Raw genomic sequence first — 22,956 nt, 5'->3', positions numbered from 1 at the left:
CCCTGGTGCAAGCCGATTAAACACTGCAAGCGGCTCGCAATGGGCTGAGCACCAAGCCTATCCAAGCCCAGCGATGCTTGTGTGAGTGGTGTTAATACAAAAAGCACCCAATCTCAAAACTCAAACTCTGTCTTTTTTGCAAAGTTTGTATTTGGTGCGACCACTCTAGCCCTTTGTTCAAATCCCACCAAAGACAACATCTGTGAGAAGTATGTATGTTCTCCCCATGTTTGTGTGGCTTTCCTCTTTCTCTAGTTTCCTCCCACACTTCCACAAAGACATACTGATAGGGAATTGATATTGAGAGACCCAATGGGGACAGTGATGATGATGTCTGTAAAGCGCTGTGGAATATGATGGTGCTATGTAAGTTAGTAAAATAAATTAATGTTTTAAGTATTAAAGTTTCCATCACGTTTTGAATTTTATTCTAGATCAAAGAGTGTTAAGCGTTACAAATTTTAAAGATAGGCCTCCACCCTCAAGACCTTCTCCTATCAATTACGATGACTGTGAACAGAAAGTAAGAATGTACCTTAATAAAGCATTTCAGAGAAGGGAAAATTAGTTGTGATTTTCAGGGAATCTGCTGTCAGAATATAATTTTGGGGAATTAAAAAAAGAAAACTTCCAACAGTATTTTGTATGTGTCCTAGGTAGAACTTATACACTGTGTGCAGAATTATTAGGCAAATGAGTATTTTGATCAGATGATACATTTTATACATGTTGTCCTACTCCAAGCTGTATAGGCTTGGGAGCCAACTGCCAAATAAGTAAATCAAGTGATGTGCATCTCTGTAATGAGGAGGGGTGCGGTGCAATGACATCAACACCCTATATAAGGTGTGCTTAATTATTAGGCAACTTCCTTTCCTTTGGCAAAATGGGTCAGAAGAGAGATTTGACGGGCTCTGAAAAGTCCAAAATTGTGAGATGTCTTGCAAAGGGATGCAGCAGTCTTGAAATTGCCAAACTTTTGAAGCGAGATCACTGAACAATCAAGCATTTCATGGCAAATAGCCAACATGGTCGCAAGAAGCGTGTTGGGCAAAAAAGGCGCAAAATAACTGCCCATGAATTGAGGAAAATCAAGCGTGAAGCTGCCAAGATGCCATTTGCCACCAGTTTGACCATATTTCAGAGCTGCAACGTTACTGGAGTATCAAAAAGCACAAGGTGTGCCATACTCAGGGACATGGCCAAGGTAAGGAAGGCTGAAAAACGACCACCTTTGAACACGAAACATAAGATCAAACTTCAAGACTGGGCCAAGAAATATCTTAAGACTGATTTTTCAAAGGTTTTATGGACTGATAAAATGAGAGTGACTCTTGATGGGCCAGATGGATGGGCCAGAGGCAGTAAAGAGCAGAGAGCTCCACTCTGCCTCAGACGTCAGCAAGGTGGAGGTGGGGTACTGGTATGGGCTGATATCAAAGATGAACTTGTGGGACCTTTTCAGGTTGAGAATGGAGTGAAGCTCAACTCCCAGACTTATTGCCAGTTTCTGGAAGACAACTTCTTCAAGCAGTGGTACAGGAAGACGTCGGTATCGTTCAAGAAAAACATGATTTTCATGCAGGACAATGCTTCATCACTTGTATCCAATTACTCCACAACATGGCTGGGTAGTAAAGGTCTAAACGATGAAAAAATAATGACATTGGCCCTCTTGTTCACCTAATCTGAACCCCATAGAGAACCTGTGGTCCCTCATAAAATGTGAGATCTACAGGGAAGGAAAACAGTACACCTCTCTGAACAGTGTCTGGGAGGCTGTGGTGGCTGCTGCATGCAATGTTGATCGTAAAGAGATCAAGCAACTGACAGAATCTATGGATGGTAGGCTGTTGAGTGTTATCATAAAGCAGGGTGGCTATATTGGTCACTATTTTTGGGGGGTTTTGTTTTTGCATGTCAGAAATGTTTATTTCTAAATTTTGTGCAGTTATATTGGCTTACCTGGTGAAAATAAACAAGTGAGATGGGAATATATTTGGTTTTTATTAAGTTGCCTAATAATTATGCACAGTAACAGTTAAGGCCCCGTCACACACACAGATATATCTTTGGCAGATCTGTGGTTGCAGTGAAATCCTGGACATATTGTTCCATTTGTACACAGCCACAAACCTGGCACTGATTGTCCACAATTTCACTGCAACCACAGATCTGCCGCAGATTTATCTCTGTGTGTGACAGGGCCTTTACCTGCACAAACAGATATCCACCTAAGATAGCCAAATCTAAAAAAAAAAACACTCCAACTTCCAAAAATAGTCTTTTGGGTTGATTGACAATATAGTTGTTGATCAATAATTAAAAACATCCTCTAAAATACAACTTGCCTTATAATTCAGCACAGGGTGTATGCTGAGGAGGAGGAAACGGGGATCAAATATTTGAAAGTCAAGAATTTCCTTAGGATGAGGGAAGCTTCTCAGTAATAATATAGCAGGCCCTGGACATAAGCATTCCATTTTCCATTTGCTTAAAATCTAATTTAATATTAAATAATTTCTCTACTAAACTCCTCTTTACCAGTCTAACATAATCTGTGTATTCTTTCATACTAAATATTTGCATTTTATTCCCTAGTTTAAAGTTTAACTCCAGTTTTAGAACACTTTTGATATCTCATTTTAGCAGATTTGATCTGTAGAGACTTGGGTGGTAAACCCCACATTGATCTCTAAAATGAAGGAACAGGATCCTTAAGCTTAGGGGTACTTTGCACGTTGCGACATCGCTACTGCGATGTCGTCGGGGTCAAATCGAAAGTGACGCACATCTGGCGCCAGTAACGACGTCGCAATGTGTAAAGCCTAGATGCACCGATAAACGATCGCGAAAGCGTCGTAAATCTGTGATCTGTGTATTGTCGGTCATTTCCATAATTTCGCTGCAGTGACAGGTACGATGTTGTTCCTCATTCCTGCGGCAGCACACATCGCTGTGTATGAAGCCGGAAGAGCGAGGAACTTCTCCTTACCTGCCTCCACCGGCTATGCGGAAGGAAGGAGGTGGGCGGGATGTTTACGTCCCGCTCATCTCCGCCCCTCCGCTTCTATTGGCCGCCTGCCGTGTGACGTCGCTGTGACGCCGCACGACCCGCCCCCTTAGGAAGGAGGTGGGTCGCCTGCCAGAGCGACGTCGCAGGGCAGGTAAGTGCGTGTGAAACTGCCATAGCGATAATGTTCGCTACGGCAGCTATCACAAGATATCGAATGTGCGACGGGGGCGGGTATGATCACGCTCGGCATCGCTACCATCGGCTAGCGATGTCGCAACGTGCAAAGTACCCCTAAGACTTGTTCTCCAAAGACACCGAGCACAGTCTCATCAGAAAGTCTTTGGAGTCCATGTTTATTGTCAAAGTTGAGCAGTATTTGTCAGAGAACTTCTTTAAATTATCAGTCGTGGGATCTTCAATATTCTGTCCCCACCAATAAAAATGTCTATGACATCAAAAGTTTTGAAAAAGTGCAGTTAAATTATGAATATGAATTTTCCCAACATAGCCGCGGAATCGGCAAAGTGTTCTATAATTTTTGTCTTTTTTTGTGGCATATCTATATCCTAATAATTTTGTGCCTCTTTAATTTATGACTACAAGAATTAGATCAGAGGTAAAAGAGGTAGTACACATTACATAACTATCTGCCAGTTACTTCTCCGAGTTCCCCCATAAACAGACATGCTTGACTGGGCTGAGGATGAGTGCTGACTGCAGTTTAGGCCTCTTTCAAACGTCCGTGCCTCCGGTACGTGTATGGTCAGTTTTCTCACGTACCGGAGACACGGGCACACGTAGACCCCATTAAAATCAATGGGTCTGTGTTCACGTGCGTATTCTGCCATGGACCGTGTGTACGTGTGGAGCATACGTGTGCCCGTATGCTCCACACGTAGACATGTCCACGTTTTCTCCAGCATCACGGGTGTCACACGGAACGCAAATGTGTCACATGTAACACAAACGGACCATACGGATGTGTTCCGTGTGACACGCACTGGAGAAAACACATGTATCTGCGAGAAAAAAAAACAAACATTTACTCACCTTCTCCTGCCCTGCTGTCTCTGCCGCTGCTGTCACTTGCTTCCGACCGCCGCTCATTATGCTAATTGAATATTCACTTCACTGCGGCCGGAAGCAGCAGCAGCGGAGAGTTGGCAGGATCAGAGACCGAAGATCAGTACCACGGACAGCGATGCCAGGGACAGGTGAGCAGAAAGTTCCTGTACTCCATATGTTATCACGGATAAGACACGGAGAACACACGTGTGCCATAAACACGGCTCACCGAGGGCAATACGCACCTTTGACACGTCCATGTAAAAGAGGCCTTAGAGAGAAGAATAATTGGTTTCTTAATTTGAGACAAGACCTTGTGATCATTAGTCATATCTGCTCAATGTGTTTTACAGGATAGCACTGTCTTTATTTCTTTATTAGTTCATGTATCAACACAGCTTCTATCCTTATTCCCTCATCATATACTTTCCTCCTTTTTTATATTCTGTTCTGCCCTCCGTGAGATACTTTTTTCCTATCTCTATACTGCAGAGATCTGCGTACAAATCTCTCTCCCTGCTATCTCTAACACTGAAAGAAAGGTGGAGAACCAAGTATCAACTCAACTAGATAAAGGACTTACAAAAACTATACAGCAGCAATATGGTTTTAATGTATATTTAGAAATTTGCTTAACGCATCATCCCAGGGTTGTTTATTTATTATTTTACAACTGGAGTGCTGCTTTAAATCTAAATTACATGATCTCAGTCTTATGCTCACACTACAGGATCTTCATCTGTTATCAGTGCTGCTTCGGTCTGTCTTCGGCAGTTTGTGACTTGCCGGCTGCTCCAGTGTTTCATGGAGGTCACAATGCAATGTAAAGGGGGCTTTACATGCTACAACATCGCTAATGCAAACTCGTTGGGATCACGGAATTGGTGACGTACATCTGGTCGCTTTAGCGATGCCGTTGCGTGTGACACCTATGAGCGATTTTGCATCGTTGCAAAAACGTGCAAAATCGCTCATCGGTGACATGGGGGTCCATTCTCAAAAATCGTTACTGCAGCAGTAACGAGGTTGTTCATCGTTCCTGCGGCAGCACACATCGCTCCGTGTGACACCGCAGGAACGAGGAAGCTCTCCTTACCTGCCTCCCGGCCACTATGCGGAAGGAAGGAGGTGGGCGGGATGTTACGTCCCGCTCATCTCCGCCCCTCCGCTTCTATTGGACGGCGGTTCAGTGACGCAGCTGTGACGCTGAACGAGCTGCCCCCTTAGAAAGGAGGCGGTTCGCCGGTCACAGCGACGTCGCCGGGCAGGTAAGTACTGTGACTGGTCTGGGCGATGTGCGGCCCGGGCAGCGATTTGCCCATGTAGCACAACAGATGGGGGCGGGTACCCACGCTAGCGATATCGGTACCGATATCGCAGCGTGTAAAGCGGCCTTAAGTCTATGAGAGCCTTGTTCTGGCCTCATTCTGACTCTCATAGACTTGTATTGAGCACTTCTCACTTCCGGCCAGTCAGATGTTGCGTTTTCTAGGTGGCACAGCGGGACCGCAGCAATGACTAAAATATGTGAAGATGTCGTAGGGTGAGTATAAAAACAGGGGCATGGGACTTACATTTAAAGCACCACTATGACAGTGAAAAAACAAACACTGGAGAGGTGCTTTACAGGGAACCTGTCACCAGATTTGGGGTCTATAAGCTGTGGCCACAACCAGTGGGCTCTTATATACAGCATTCTAACATGCTGTATATAAGAGCCCAGGCCAGAGTGTAGAACGTAAAAATGACTTTATAAAACTCACCTAAACAGTCGCTGTGGTGTAGTTGGGTCATATGGGTGTCTCCGTTCTCCGGTGCCAGCACCTCCTCTTTCAGCCATCTTTGTCCTCCTTTTTCTGAAGAAGGGGTGCATGATGCGTCCTACATCATGCACATGCACCGCCAATGAGGTCCTGCGCAGGCGCACTATAATACCTTGATCTGCCCTGCTCATAGTAGATCAAAGAGCGCCTGTGCAGGGCCTCAATGCCGGCGCATGTGCGCATGACATAGGACGCATCATGCACCCCGGCTTCAGAAAAAGGAGGACAAAGATGGCTGACAGAGGAGGCAGTGCACTCGGAGAATGGAGACACCAATCTGACCCATTTGCACCGAACCGACCATTTAGGTAAGTATTATAAGTGATTTTTACGTTCTACACAGCGGCCTGGGCTCTTATATACTGTATTCTGGAAGGCTGTATATAAGAGCCCACTGGTGGAGGCTGCAACTTATAGGACCCAAGTCTGGTGACAGGTTCCTTTTAACTTTGTTAACACTGCATTTAGGAAGCAAATGAAGAATAAAAAAATTAATTCTGTGCAAAGTTACGCATAGACTTATAAGTTTTATTTCTTCTGACTGAAATAAATTTCACATTTGGATTGATTTCTTCCACTTTATTCACTTTTGTCAGGAGGATGATCATAGGATTGCTGAGATAAGTTTATCCATAGAGATTTGTTTTAAAACCTTTTCCAGGATTTTTTATATTTCCATTCACTTAAGTGAAAAACAGAGAAATTTTAGGAAACAGTCACTTAAGAAAAGGACTCTGAAAAGTCAGGTTTGCATATGAAGCATGTTCAGTTGATGCTGATGATAATGTATAATAGTTTTTTTTATATTTTTAGTCTGTCTGGAGCAACAGTAAAACATGGGATAGTAAATCACAGCCCGTCAAAGGTATGTCTTGGTTAAGTTAATTGACTCATTCAAGTCATTAAAACAATTACAAAAACTCCCTTTTTTAACAATTTAATTTCTAACTCTCTTGTCAGAATTTAATTAATGTGTTAAAATACAAAGAATTCTAGTTATAAAGCAATATACACTGACAAGCAAAAGAGTAACAATGTTTTGACTTTTGACTTTCAGTCTCCATATCTCACCATCCACTACAGCTTTGAGCATAAGACAAACTTCATTTTATACACAATCATCTTGGCTATCTCATATATAGATTTGTCTTGCAACTCTTTAGCACATGATTAGTTATGCAGATTCTGGTCATGTCACTGCATTGTTATTGTTTTGCTCCAAAAATCTAAAATTTTATTTTGTAAATCTACCTTTGGCTTTCAGCACTGCCTGAATCCTTCTGGGCTCTCAATTAAAGTCAAGAATGTCTCAAATGAAATCTGATCCCAGGTCTCTTTTACACGTTAAATACGAAACAGGATAGAGTCATTACACTAAGTTATTTTTTGCAAAGTGCAATCAAAAAACTTTATTAAAGTATCTAATACGTGTTTGTTTAAAAAGGAGGATTTTTACAATTGTTCATTCAGTGGTAAAATAGACGGATACAAGGAACAAGCATAGGGGCCTTAGGCACTGGCATAATGATAATAAAATTACATATAACATCCGTTTTCCAGGACGCCACATGACAGCACTGTAGGAGTTGCTCCTTTGACCTTTACAGGGACAGGAAAACGTAAGAGGTTAAAAGCCCCTCCCCATCCCCCTTTCCTCAGTGTTTTTCCTGTCCCTGTACAGGACAGACGCAAGTCTTACCGTCGGAGGTACGGTGTCCAGGCAGATCGGGGGGGCTTGCTCTCTCCTTCCTGCCGGTCAAGCAGCCCCTGGCCGACACCTCTAAAGGAGAGGTCCCTCAGCCAGCCAGTGGAGCGAGATTTCCCGGCAACAAGCCGCTTCCCTCAGGTGAGGGCTCTCGGCATCCCGCTGTCCACTGCAGGCCATGTGGCACTTCCGGTATGCGCATACCATGCGTTCCAGCATGACACGCACGCTGACGCATGCGCCGTGCGGAGATCGCCGCATTTCTGGGTCAGGAATATGGCGATGCCCTGGAAGGCAGTAGGTGATCCGGGACGGAGCACTGAAGGCGGGAACGGACCCTGACGTCGCCCAAACAGGTAATAAACCCGTGGGACCGGGGGATGGCTCACTATTCTCTGTATTTGCTTGTAATGGATGAGGATGACAGGTCGGATGCTGGAGCCCCTGCAGAGTCCCAGGGTCACGTAAGTGCAGGTGTACCTGGGTTCGGACCAGGGATGATAAGGGTAGTACCTGATTCAGTCTACCCCTTTATTTTAGGATTCTTCCACGACACGCACCGGCACTATTCCTAAGAAAGTTCAGAGGAAATCAGCCAGGATAAAAAAATGTGCAGTCTGTCATTCACATCTGTCAGAGTCCTGTACTAAACAGCTATGTGACCCTTGTATAGCTGAATTGGTCTCCAGTGAACAAAATTCCCTTCTGACGGACATGACAGCTATGATACGCGAGGAAGTGCAGTCGGTCATTGCCAGTACATCATCCCAACTGGAATGTCGAGACACGCCTCGCAAACGACAGCGGCAGGACATGGGGATCTCTTCAGAAGAGGGAGAGGTTTCTTATGACTCTGATTCTCAGTTAGAGGAGGAGACTGCAGGTCCAGCACCAGAGGAGGGCCGTCGGTATCTTTTTTCCTCCTGTGATACGAATGACCTGCTTCGAGCCGTCAGAAAGACAATGATGGTGGAGGAGCAGGAGAAACCGAGGTCTGTCCAGGACGAAATGTTCGGAGGACTCAGGTCTCAACGCCATCGAGTATTCCCTGTCAATCCCCATGTCAGAGCAATGATAATGGAGGAATGGCAGGAGTCTGAGAAGAAGTTAGTAATTCCCAGGGAATTTCGGGCTCGCCTCCCATTCGAACCGGATGATATTAAGGATTGGGAGGATGTACCTAAAATCGATGTACCGGTGGCTAAGGTAGCTAGAAAGACTGCTATCCCATTTGAGGACTCGTCCGGGTTGAAAGACCCAATGGACAGAAATGCAGACGGCCTTCTGAAAAGGGCATGGGAAGCTGCAGCCACCACTATCAAGACTAACATTGCGGCTACTTCAGTGGCCAGGTCCATGTCCAGGTGGTTAGATGACCTAGAATCCCTGATTGTGGATAGGGCTCCCAGGGAGACTGTTCAGGATTCTATATCCCTCCTGAAACTTGCCACAGGATTTATGGCAGATGCTTCAGCGGAATCGATTAGATTTTCTGCTAGAAATGAGGCATTAACTAATTCTGCCCGCAGGGCCATATGGTTAAAAATGTGGTCGGGGGATTGCGCCTGTAAAAACAAATTGTGTGCTATCCCATTTTCAGGTGTGAGAGTTTTTGGTCCCGCTCTAGACGATATACTAGAAAAGGCATCTGATAAGAAAGGGGGATTCCCCGAGGAAAAGACTCGTCGGGGCCCTCCTACCCGTCGGTTTCGTTCCTTTAGAAATCCTGACTACAAAAGTAGGGGTAAATCAGGTAGATGGAGTTATTACAAAGGAGGAAAAGAGAGGAATCCCTCCTTTGACACTAGAAAAAACCAAAATCGATCCTGACGCCAAGGTGGGCGGACGTCTGGCGGGGTTTCAAACGGCGTGGGAATGTATCACGTCCAATCCTTGGGTTCTCCAAGTGGTCTCAGGAGGTCTCCTGATAGAATTCTCTCGGGTGCCCCCCGACAGATTTCTTCTCACACGATTTCGCTCCCCAGACTCGTCCTGCCATCTCTGGTCCGAGGTCCAAAATCTGTTACGTACCCGAGCAATATGTCCGGTTCCTCCTCGGGAACACTTCAGGGGCCACTACTCCAGTCTCTTTACCGTCCTAAAACCGTCGGGAGATGTGCGCACCATTATCAATCTCAAGCCCCTGAATCGGTTCGTTCGCTACAAAAAATTCCGTATGGAATCCATCAGATCTGCCATCTCACTCATCAGTCATCATTCGGTTATGGCCACAATAGACCTGTCAAGCGCATATTATCATATAGCTATACACCCCGCCTGTCAAAAATTCCTGAGATTTGCTTTGGAAAAACAGGGTGTAATCTATCATTACCAGTTCCGGTGTCTTCCTTTTGGCCTGTCATCCGCTCCCCGAACCTTCACAAAAGTTATGGCGGAGGTGGTGGCCCACCTAAGAACACTGGGTGTCACCATCGTTCCATACCTAGACGATCTCCTCCTCATTGCAGCCAACCCAAGAGAATTGTCCCACGAGGTGGAGCTCGCTCTATTCCAACTCCTGTCTCTGGGGTGGATGGTGAACATTCACAAATCGAATTTACTGGCGGAATCCAGAAAGATCTTCCTAGGCATACTTCTGGACTTGGATGCCAGAATGTCATTCTTACCGGCCCTGAAGGTGAGGTTACTCCAACGCAGGATACGGGCCTTCCGAAGTCAAGAGAAGTGCACTATCCGGGAAGCTATGAGGGTGTTGGGTCTGATGACGTCCTGTATCCCATGTGTACGGTGGCGCCAGTTCCATTCAAGACCGCTTCAGCAACTGATTCTTTCAAGACCAGTGGGTCACCACTGCTCGCTGACCAGCCGAACCACCTTGAACCGCAAGATCATCCTTCCGGTGCGGCTCCGACGCATTCTGCAATGGTGGACAAACAAGGAGCATCTCTCGGTGGGAGTTCATTGGGACTACTCGCCATCAGTTACGCTCATTACCGACGCCAGCCAAACAGGTTGGGGGGCACACGTGGGCAAGGTTACTTTCCAGGGAACATGGCCAAACCAGTTGATGGCCTACTCTTCCAACTACAGGGAGTTGAACGCAGTCTGGCAGGCCCTCAGCAGCAGACAACACCTATTCCTGCATCAACACGGACAATGTAACAACGGTGGCGTTTCTCAGACACCAGGGCGGCCCGAGACATCACCAGTTGCAAGCCTTGGCGCACCTCATCTTCCGCTGGGCCGAGACCTCTGTTCTGTCCATTTCAGCTGTCCATCTGAAGGGATCCGACAATCATCTGGCGGATTATCTCAGCAGACACCGGATCGACCCCGCAGGTTGGTGTCTCAACGACTCTGTGTTCCAGTCACTAATTGCCCGGTGGGGGACGCCTCATTGGGACCTGTTCGCGTCCAGGAGCAACTTGAAGTGCAAGAACTTCTTCTCTCTCAATCCCAACGACCGACCAGCAGCAGTGGATGCGATGTCTCAACCTTGGGTCATGGAACTGACATATGCCTTCCCTCCTCTTCCATTGATTTCCAGAGTCCTTCAGAAGATCCGACAGGACAGGGCCAAGGTCATCCTCATTGTTCCATTTTGGCCGAGAAGGAGCTGGTTCTCGCTCCTGAACAACATGGCGGTGGACGAGCCCGTTCTTCTTCCCTTACAGGAGGATCTACTCAGCCAGGGTCCGGTGTTCCACCAGGATCTTCCCAATCTTCATCTGTCGGCTTGGATCCTGAGGGGCGATTCTTGAAGAATAAGGGCTTATCCGCAGCGGTTATTACTACCCTACAAGCCAGTAGGAAGCCGGTTACCCAGGCGATTTATCGGCGGATATGGACTCGGTTTTGTGCCTTCCTAGGTGAGGAACCGAGGGACAGTGCCCATCCAGATATTCCTCGGATCCTTGATTTTCTTCAAGAAGGTTTCCGCCAGGGCCTGAAACCCAGTACAATAAAAGTCCAGATCTCGGCGCTCAGTGTGTTCTTCGATACTTCCCTCGCTTCCCATCCTTGGATTGTCCGTTTTGTCAAAGGACTTCAAAGATTGCGGCCTACTATTCGATCCACAGTTCCTCCATGGGATCTGGGTCTAGTTCTCAATGGACTCTGCGATGTTCCGTTCGAGCCTCTGGATAATGTACCTATTCAGCAATTATCCTTTAAAACGGCTTTTTTGGTAGCTATTACCACTGCGAAGAGAATTGGAGAACTGCAAGCTTTATCCATTCGTCCTCCATATCTCCAGATCCTGCCCGACAGAATCATTTTGAAGCTTGATCCAACGTTCCGGCCGAAGGTGGTGTCCACGACTAATCTAGAACAAGAAGTGGTCTTGCCGGCGTTCTGTTCCGACTCTTCCACCCACCCAGATGAATCCCTTCGCTCTTTGGATGTCAGAAGAGCGGTGCTGGCTTATTTGGAGGCTACCCAGAGCTGGCGAATAGATTCAACCCTTTTTGTGCAATTTGCGGGGAAAAACCGAGGGAAGACGGTGTCTAAGACAACTCTGTCTCGGTGGGTTAGGTCTACTATTTCAGCTACTTACCAGTCCGCGGGTCGGGACCCCCCTACTCACCTTAGGGCTCACTCCACCAGAGCTCTGTCCCCTTCATGGGCGGAAAGGGCGGGGGTTTCCTTAGAACAAATTTGCCGTACAGCAACGTGGTCTGGTCCCCACACGTTTTGTAAGCACTATAAACTGGATCTTCTCACTGATCAACATACATTGTTCGGTAGGAAGGTTCTACAGGCTGTGGTCCCACCCTCATAGGGATTACTTTGGCATTCTCCTACAGTGCTGTCATGTGGCGTCCTGGAAAATAGGAATTACTACTTACCGGTAATGATGTTTCCAGGAGCCATCATGACAGCACTCTTATTTCCCTCCCGTCTGGTTATGTACCGTGTTTGTTGTACGTTTATGCATTAATTAAATGGTGTTATCTCCCATCCTGGTGTGGTACTTGAAAAATCACTGAGGAAAGGGGGATGGGGAGGGGCTTTTAACCTCTTGCGTTTTCCTGTCCCTGTAAAGGTCAAAGGAGCAACTCCTACAGTGCTGTCATGATGGCTCCTGGAAACATCATTACCGGTAAGTAGTAATTCCTATTTTTTGCTTTTACATACATAGTAGGCATTACATGCTACACATCTTCAATGAATATATATATTAAACTTTTACAGAATAGTATAATCCAAGTGTGCTGCATGTCATTCCAATCACTAATCCTGTATCATAACACTAGAACATGAGCAGTCTGTATGCAATTACATAGGCTGTCTGCAACGGACCTATTCAGGTTAAATACCAATCACATGCCTCCATTACCCACATGCCAGTAATCTCTATGATGTTACTGCTATTTATTACAAACTGCCGGGTATTTGACTAACAACAGGAAGTATGATGTTATAAAGATAATTACACCACCACTCTGCTGCTATAAGAATGTTGCTCCCCAGGTGGGTTACATGCAATCACATTTAGCTACCATTCCCCATTTTCCAGGGACATGCATGTGCAATATATAAACACTAAAATAGCAGCAGTGCACATAGTGTTAAAAAACACTACTGTTACCCATAAAGTCAGGGATGCCAGATGATTTGAAAAGTGCCAGGTGGGATCGGGCTCCAGCCCCCCAGACTGCTTCTTTAGGGGGTGTTCCCAGTGTTGGTGCATACTGGTAAGGCTAGTTTCACACTTGCGTTGGACGGCTTCCGTAGCGTTGCGTTGTGACGGATGCAACGGATGCGCTGCATATAGTGGCACAACGCAATGCTACGGATCGTACAAAACCACTTCTTACAGTTTACCGGCAGCCGACTATTGTGAACGATCAGCCGATCGCTCTCAATAGCCGGCGGCCGAGCACTCAGCTGAGCGCCCTCACATGCCGGCGGCCGGGCGATCAGCTGAGCGCCCTGATATGCTGGCGGCCAAGCATGCCGGCGGCCGGTCGCTCAGCTGAGCGCTGTTACTTGCCGGCGGCCGGGCATGCCGGCGGGCGGGCGCTCAGCTGAGCGCTGTCACTTGCCGGCGGCCGGTCGCTCAGCTGAGCGCTGTCACTTGGGAGCTCAGCTGAGCGCTGTCACTTGCCGGCGGCCGGGCATGCCGGCGGTCGGGCGCTCAGCTGAGCACTGTCACATGCCGGCGGGCAGGCGCTCAGCTTCGGCCACCGAGAGACAACAAAAATAAAGTTTGTGATTTAAAAAAAAAAAGCATGCGCAGTGAAATCCTACGCGTCATCCATACAAGTCTATGGAGAATAGCGCAGTGCGTTCGGACTGCGCTATTCTCCATAGTGACGGAATGCGCTGAACGCAAGTGTGAAAGTACCCTAACTTGGGTATGTAACAGCTTTTTCTTCAACTCTACCCACAAGTGTTCAATTGAGTTGAGGTCTGGGGACTGTGAGGGCCGATCCAGCACCTCTACTTCATTGTCATTGAACCATTTTGTCACCAATCTTGATTTTTGTTTCAAGTCAACGACTTTTGTTTCAAGTCGTTGTCCTGCTGGAAAACTATGTCGTCCTTTTCATATTCATAGTACTCGAGTGTACAAAGTAACTCATCTTGTAGGATACATATTACTTAGCATTGAAGCAACCATCGTTCCTGGTAAAGAATCTAACACCTCTGGCTGTGAGATAATTCCATATCATCAGGCTTCCTCGAGTTCCTTCAACTTTTCCATCCATTAGCCTCTTTTTCTTCTGCACAACACAACTGATGGTCCCAATCCCATTTATAAGGCCAGAAATCCCTCTTATTAAACCTGACAGGGCACACCTGTGAAGTGAGAACCATTTCCGGTGACTACCTCTTGAAGCTCATCAAGAGAATGCCAAGAGTGTGCAAAGCAGTAATCAAAGCAAAAGGTGGCTACTTTGAAGAACCTAGAATATAAGACATATTTTCAGTTGTTTCACACTTCGTTAAGTATTTCATTCCACATGTGCTAATTCCTAGTTTTGATGCCTTCAATGTGAATCTACAATTTTCAGAGTCATGAAAATAAAGAAAACTCTTTGAATGAGAAGGTGTGTCCAAACGTTTGGTCTGTACTACATATATATAACAGACCAAAAGTTTGGACACACCTTCTCATTCAAAGAGTGAATGAATTGGATTACAATTGAAAGCACAATTGTAAAATCCTCCTTTTTAAACAAACACGTACTAGATACTTTAATAAAGTTTTTTGATTGCACTTTGCAAAAAAATTACTTGGTGTAATGACTCTATCCTATTTCGTATTTAACGTGTAAAGAGACCTAGGATCAGATTTCATTTGAGACATGCTTGACTTTAATTGAGAGCCCAGAAGGATTCAGGCAGTGTTGAAAGCCAAAGGTAGATCTACAAAATTATAAAATTAAAAATTTTGATTTTTGGAACAAAACAATAACAATGCAGTGACATGACAAGAATCTACATAACTAATCATGTGCTAAAGAGTTGCAAGACAAATTTATGTATGAGATAGCCAAGATGATTGTGTATAAAATGAAGGTCGTCTCATGCTGAAAGCTGTAGCTGATGGTGAGATATGGAGCCTGAAAGTCAAAAGTTTAAAACATTGTTACTCTTTTGCTTGTCAGTGTATATTGCTTTATAACTATAATTCTTTGTATTTTAACACATTAACTACATTCTGACAAGAGAGTTAGAAATCAAAGAAAAATTGTTAGAAAAGGGAGTTTTAGTAAATGTGTGTGTATATATATATATATATATATATATATATATATATATATATATATAATGTACAGTGCCTACAAGTAGTATTCAACCCCCTCCAGATTTAGCAGGTTTGATAAGATGCAAATAAGTTAGAGCCTGCAAACTTCAAACAAGAGCAGGATTTATTAACAGATGCATAAATCTTACAAACCAACAAGTTATGTTGCTCAGTTAAATTTTAATAAATTTTCAACATAAAAGTGTGGGTCAATTATTATTCAACCCCTAGGTTTAATATTTTGTGGAATAACCCTTGTTTGCAATTACAGCTAATAATCGTCTTTTATAAGACCTGATCAGGCCGGCACAGGTCTCTGGAGTTATCTTGGCCCACTCCTCCATGCAGATCTTCTCCAAGTTATCTTGGTTCTTTGGGTGTCTCATGTGGACTTTAGCTCCTTCCTTTAGTTCTTGAGCTCCTTCCACAAGTTTTCAATTGGGTTATGGTCAGGAGACTGGCTAGGCCACTGCAACACCTTGATTTTGAACCAGGCCTTGGTTTTCTTGGCTGTGTGCTTTGGGTCGTTGTCTTGTTGGAAGATGAAATGACGACCCATCTTAAGATCCTTGGTGGAGGAGCGGAGGTTCTTGGCCAAAATCTCCAGGTAGGCCGTGCTATCCATCTTCCCATGGATGCGGACCAGATGGCCAGGCCCCTTGGCTGAGAAACAGCCCCACAGCATGATGCTGCCACCACCATGCTTGACTGTAGGGATGGTATTCTTGGGGTCGTATGCAGTGCCATCCAGTCTCCAAACGTCACGTGTGTGGTTGGCACCAAAGATCTCGATCTTGGCCTCATCAGACCAGAGAATCTTGAACCAGTCTGTCTCAGAGTCCTCCAAGTGATCATGAGCAAACTGTAGACGAGCCTTGACATGACGCTTTGAAAGTAAGGTACCTTACGGGCTCGTCTGGAACGGAGACCATTGCGGTGGAGTACGTAACTTATGGTATTGACTGAAACCAATGTACACACTGCCATGAGATCTTCCCGGATCTCCTTCCTTGTTGTCCTTGGGTTAGCCTTGACTCTTCGGACAAGCCTGGCCTCAGCACGGGTGGAAACTTTCAAAGGCTGTCCAAGCCGTGGAAGGCTAACAGTAGTTCCATAAGCCTTCGAATTCCGGATGATGCTCCCAACAGTGGAGACAGGTAGGCCCAACTCCTTGGAAAGGGTTTTGTACCCCTTGCCAGCCTTGTGACCCTCCACGATCTTGTCTCTGATGGCCTTGGAATGCTCCTTTGTCTTTCCCATGTTGACCAAGTATGAGTGCTGTTCACAAGTTTGGGGAGGGTCTTAATTAGTCAGAAAAGGCTGGAAAAAGAGATAATTAATCCAAACATGTGAAGCTCATTGTTCTTTGTGCCTGAAATACTTCTTAATACTTTAGGGGAACCAAACAGAATTCTTGTGTTTTGAGGGGTTGAATAATAAATGACCCTCTGAATAAACTTTTCACAATTTAAAAAAAAAATAAAAAAAGAAATAACATTCTTTTTTGCTGCAGTGCATTTTACACTTCCAGGCTGATCTACAGTCCAAATGTCACAATGCCAAGTTAATTCCGAATGTGTAAACCTGCTAAATCTGCAGGGGGTTGAATACTACTTGTAGGCACTGTGTGTATATATATATATATATATATATATATATATATATATATATATATATATATATGCCTTGCAAAAGTATTCGGCCCCCTTGAATATTTCAACCTTTTCCCACATTTCAGGCTTCAAACATAAAGATACAAATTTTAATGTTATAGTGAAGAGTCGACAACAAGTGGGACATAATTGTGAAATTGAACGAAATTAATTGCATATTTTAAACTTTCATGAAAAATAATAAACTGAAAATTGGGGCGTGCAATATTATTCAGCCCTTTTAAGTTAATACTTTGTAGCACCACCTTTTGCTGTGATTACAGCTGCAGTCGCTTGGGGTATGTGTCTATCAGTTTTGCACATCGAGAGACTGAAATTCTCGCCCATTCTTCCTTTGTAAACAGCTGGAGCTGAGTGAGGTTGGATGGAGAGCGTTTGTGAACAGCAGTTTTCAGCTCTTTCCACAGATTCTCGATTGGATTCAGGTCTGGACTGTGACTTGGAAATTCTAACACCTGGATACGTTTATTTGTGAACCATTCCATTGTAGATTTTGCTTTATGTTTGGGTTCATTGTCTTGTTGGAAGACAAATCTCCGTCCCAGTCTTCAGGTCTTTTGCAGACTCCAACAGGTTTTCTTCAAGAATGGTCCTGTATTTGCCTCCATCCATCTTCCCATCAATTTTAACCATCTTCCCTGTCTCTGCTGAAGAAAATCAGGCCCAAACCATGATGCTGCCACCACCATGTTTGACAGTGGGGATGCTGTGTTCAGGTTGATTAGCTGTGTTGCTTTTATACCAAACATATCGTTTGGCATTGTGCCCAAATAGTTCGATTTTGGTTTCATCTGACCAGAGCACCTTCTTCCACGTGTTTAGTGTGTCTTCCAGGTGGCTTGTGGCAAACTTTAAACAACACTTTTTATTGATATCTTTGAGAAATGGCTTTTTCTCCTTGCCACTCTTCCATAAAGGCCAGATTTGTGCAGTGTACGACTGATTGTTGTCCTATGGACAGACTCTCCCACCTCAGCTGTAGATCTCTGCAGTTCATCCAGAGTGATCATGGGCCTCTTGGCTGCATCTCTGATCAGTCCTCTGATTGTTTGAGATGAAAGTTTGGATGGACGGTCACGGTAGATCTGCAGTGGTATGATACTCCTGCCATTTCAATATGATCGCTTGCACAGTGCTTCTTGGGATGTTGAAAGTTGTGGAAATCTTTTTGTAACTAAATCCAGCTTTAAACTTCTCCACAACAGTATCACGGACCTGCCTATTGTGTTCCTTGATCTTCATGATGCTCTCTGTGCTTTAAACAGAACACTGGGACTATCACAGAGCAGGGGCATTTATACGGAGACTTTATTACACACAGGTATTTATCATCATCAGCCATTTAGGACAACATTGGATTATTCAGAGATCCTAAATGAAATTCTGGAGTGAGTTTGCTGCACTGAAAGGAAAGGGGTGAATAACATTGCACACCCCAATTTTCAGTTTATTCTTTTTTACAAAAGTTTAAAATAAGCAATAAATTTCGTTCAACTTCACAATTGAAAGGTGTTTATATATATATATATATATATATATATATATATATATATATATATACATACAGTACAGACCAAACGTTTGTACATACCTTCTCATTCAATGAGTTTTCTTTATTTTCATGACTCTGAAAATTGTAGATTCACATTGAAGGCATCAAAACTATGAATTAAAACATGTGGAATTAAATACTTAAAGTGTGAAACAACTGAAAATATGTCTTTTATTCTAGGTTCTTCACAATAGCCACTTTTGCTTTGATTACTGCTTTGCACACTCTTGGCATTCTCTTGATGAGTGTCAAGAGGTAGTCACCGGAAATGGTTTTCCAACAGTCTTGAAGGAGTTCCCAGAGATGTATACCACTTGTTAGCCCTTTTGCCTTCACTCTGCAGTCCAGCTCACCCCAAACCATCTCGATTGGGTTCAGGTCTGGTGATTGTGGAGACCAGGTCTTCTGGTGTAGCACCCCATCACTCTCCTTCTTAGTCAAATAGCCCTTATACAGCCTGGAGGTGTGTTTGGGGTCATTGTCCTGTTGAAAAATAAATGATGGTCCAACTTAATGCAAACCGGATGGAATAGCATGCCACTGCAAGATGCCCTGGTAGGCATGCTGGCTCTGTATGCCTTCAATTTTGAGTAAATCCCCAACAGTGTCATCAGCAAAGCACCCCCACACCATCACACCTCCTCCTCCATGCTTCACGGTGGGGACCAGCCATGTAGAGTCTATCTGTTCACCTTTTCTACAAAGACACGGTGGTTGGATCCAAAGATCTCAAATGTGGACTCATCAGACCAAAGCACAGATTTCCACTGGTCTAATGTCCATTCCTTGTGTTCTTTAGCCCAAACAAGTCTCTCCTGCTTATTGCCTGTCCATAGCAGTGGATTCCTAGCAGGTATTTTACCATGTAGGCCTGCTGCACAAAGTCTCCTCTTAACAGTTGTTCTAGAGATGAGAAGGTGTGTCCAAACTTTTGGTCTGTACTATATAGGGAGACAGAGTATGAGAGAGAGGGGGGGGGTGAGGGGGAGAGGGAGAGAGAGAGGGAGAGAGGGGGAGAGGGGGAGAGGGAGAGGGAGAGAGAGGGAGAGGGAGAGAGAGCGCAAGAGATAATAATATGTGAGATTATCAATATTATGACTATTATTATTAATATTATTATTATTATTATTAATAATAAAACAGGTTTTTTTGTTTTATTCTAGGTCCACCTGTAAACCGAAGTTTAAAACCGCAAAAACTTATTTCTCAAGTTAATGATGATGTACAGCAGAGCATTTGTCCACGTAAGGTTTTTGTAAAAGTTTACAACCTTATTTAACAACAGAAAACAACTAAATATGGAACGATTAGTAGAAAATTTGAATAATATTACACTGGCCTTACAACAGGATATAAAGAATTGAATAGCTCATGAAGTACCCTATATAGACAAAATGGCTCTGTCCGAAAAGGGGCAAAATAGCTTGTGTTTTTCCAGTCTATGGAATTTAATAAATTGCTTTGAAAATGCCATGAAAAGGCTATGTATGTTCGTCTGTATGTTTGGAGTCTTTGAACTCTGACATTTACCAATTTCCAGAACTATGTGTTAAACCAATTCAGTACAGCTCAGAAAATGTTATTACTGGATTATATCGCAATTTTATTCAATGGGTTTTCATGCTATGTTATGTCATGGACTGAGTAGGCCCAAAATAATCCAAACGCTCTCTAAAAACCTGTGTTGCCTTCACTGAAGTCACGGTTGATCAGAGCTCACAGTACCCACCAATGTGATATTCCAGTATATCTCTGTGTCATTCCCACTTTATAGAGGTTGGCCACTACTTGAACATTTATGGCATATTCTTATGATAGGTCACCAATATCTGATCAACTGCGTTCCGACACCTTGCACCCCCACTGATAAGCTGTTCTTGGTTCCAGCAGCTGGGGGCCAGAAATGCTCAATTCTGGAGCTGCCCAGTCTTCTGATAGCGGCTGCGGCCGGGTACTGCACATCCGTCTTCTATTGATTTGAATTGGAGGCAGATGTGTAGTACCCGGCTGCGGACACTATCAGTTGATGAAGCAGACTCAGAACTGAACATTTCCGGCTGCATGCTGCCACTGTTGGCACCAAGAGCAGCTGATCGGCAGGGGTGCTGGGTGTCAGATACCAGACAATCACACATTGATGACCTCTCATAAGGATAGGCCATGAATGTTAAAGTAGTGGCAATCTCTTTGAAAAAGTTGAACAGGGTGAAAGAAAGCAAGTCCACTAAACCATCCAGCGGCCTCCCTAAGGTCAAATACTTACTGTTCACAATTGTCCATTACATTTGTAATAGAAACCAATGATTTTACATAAATGTATCTAGGAAGTACATCAACTACCCAGAAAATCTGCAAAAGTAGTGGGACCAAAAGTGAACCAAGTCTATCCAATCAGCCAAATGCAATGCCCAGCAGACCGAGGACAAAGGTAAGCCACATTTATTATGTTGTAACAGGACTAGCCTCAGGGGGTTGCCACTTCTGATGTTATACAGTTTGCATCAAATGCGCCTACTGAAGGGGAGGCCAATAATGTTATTTGTTTAGCACTGTATTGTCACTCACTATATCTTCGTATTATTTGAGCACTTTATGGTGGCACTACCAATTAGGCACAATCCATTATTTTTCCAGTATATAGCAGTTTAAACATTATTAAGCTATATTATTTAAGTAATTGTATGAAAGTTACCATGTTGTCGAGTGCTTATAATTGGGCACTATATGGTGTGGCACTATATTGCTTGCCAAAAGTAAGGGCACATTGTATATATCAGCAATGTTCTCATCCGAGTTTCATCAGTTTTTTTCTGATCAGAAGAAAGTTTCTTCACCTTCTCCTAGCTACTAGTCTAACTACTGGCCAATTTTCATGAAGCCATAGATTTTTCTTGCAAACGTCTGACATTGCAAATTTGCAAGAACCACTTAGGGCTCATTTACGGGTCAGTTTTTCACATACGAGTGCTATCGGTGTTTTTCATACAGTCATGACAGTCTATAAAGCTGTTCACATGTCCATGGCTTTTTATGGAGCGAGTGTGCAAATTCACAGACACATGTCTGATGTTGATCTGAGTGTCGGATCAAATTCGACAAGGAAAGTCTATGGGTTGGAGAAAAAAAAAAAATCACACATCGCTCAGATACCATCCGTTTGTGTCATTTTTTCAAGGACTGATACACAGAAGAAGGTGGATAAACTTTTTTTTTTGTTCTTTATTAGAGAAAAATTGATAGATCTCCAATCCAATTCTGATGAAACTCAGATGAAAATTTGACAAAACAAAAAAATTGGATCGATTTTCTAGTACAAGAAAATCATTGATGTATGCATGAGCCCTTAGGCTCAGAGTAAGGGTACTTTCTTACTTGCGTTGTTTGGCATCAGTCACAGTGAGTTGTGTGACGCATGTGACTGATGCGTTGTAAATAGTGTGACAACAAAGGTAACGGATTCCAGTGAAATAACGTTTTGCGTTTGTGATTTTTTTTTTTTATTTTTTCTATAGCCGGGAAAGAATATTTGCAGTTCAGGAGGAGAGAGAGAGAGAGAGAGAGGGAGAGAGACTAGGAGTGCTTTTAGACAATTTAGAACGTTCTGCTGGACATGCTCAGTTGAACGAGACGGAATCCTGCACTGGAATCCGTCGCCAGACGCATGACGATGGAATCCAGCACCGTAGACATTCATTATGCCTCTTAACGGATCACGACAGAATCCTGCGGACTGCGTTTTTTTATAGCAACAAAAAAACATTACATTGCGCATTCCTTACGCCCGACAGTCAGTCACTAAATGACTGATGTGCCGCGAGCGGATGCAACGCAAGACCATCCGTTGCAATCTGCTCTTAATTAAAGTCTATGAGGAATAAACGGATTACTGCAACGGTTACCGTAATTCCTCAAGGTGGCAGATTGCAACGGATGCCGCACAACGCAAGTGTGACAGTAGCCTAAGGCTACAGCTTTATTCTCTATTTGAGGAAAAACTGCCCAATTATGCTAATCAGACTCTGATCAGAGTGGGATCTGTTTTTCTCAAATGTGGAGGATGAAAAAAAAACAATATTTCTCTATCTTCTCCAGTCAGTCTGTCCGAGTGCGATTTGAAATTTTCTATAGGCACGAATGGCCGAGTACCATTCGATTACACAGGTCTACAAAAAAATATTTTTTGTAATCATCGCAGGTGACCTTTTACTTTTCTGAATCCTCTTTTTTGTCCTGATTTCAAAAATGTATATAGTTTTTCTGTAGCACGTATAGTTTCCATGGAGCGGCATCATTATTATAAGGTATAGGAAATATACTGGCGACATTAAGAAAACACTGATCTACATATCAGAAAAAAATGCTTCACGTTACAAAACAGTTTTTATTGAACCAAAATAATTTCACA

At 44.0% G+C, this 22,956-nt stretch overlaps 1 protein-coding gene across 1 annotated transcript in view; it reads left to right on the top strand.

Moving 5' to 3' along the window:
• Window positions 1-22,956, top strand: part of LOC142281522 (uncharacterized) — a 68,003-nt gene that overhangs the window by 39,255 nt on the left and 5,792 nt on the right. The window contains exons 5-8 of the mRNA XM_075332926.1: window positions 435-523; window positions 6,718-6,769; window positions 19,715-19,795; window positions 20,876-20,979. Coding sequence (XP_075189041.1) covers window positions 435-523; window positions 6,718-6,769; window positions 19,715-19,795; window positions 20,876-20,979 — 326 coding nt within the window. The remainder of the gene's footprint in view (window positions 1-434; window positions 524-6,717; window positions 6,770-19,714; window positions 19,796-20,875; window positions 20,980-22,956) is intronic.

The sequence above is a fragment of the Anomaloglossus baeobatrachus genome, chromosome 1 (assembly GCF_048569485.1).
Source record: "Anomaloglossus baeobatrachus isolate aAnoBae1 chromosome 1, aAnoBae1.hap1, whole genome shotgun sequence".
Lineage (NCBI taxonomy): Eukaryota > Metazoa > Chordata > Amphibia > Anura > Aromobatidae > Anomaloglossus > Anomaloglossus baeobatrachus.
Note: the sequence above shows the minus strand (reverse complement) of the source record. Positions and strands in the feature narration are given on the sequence as shown.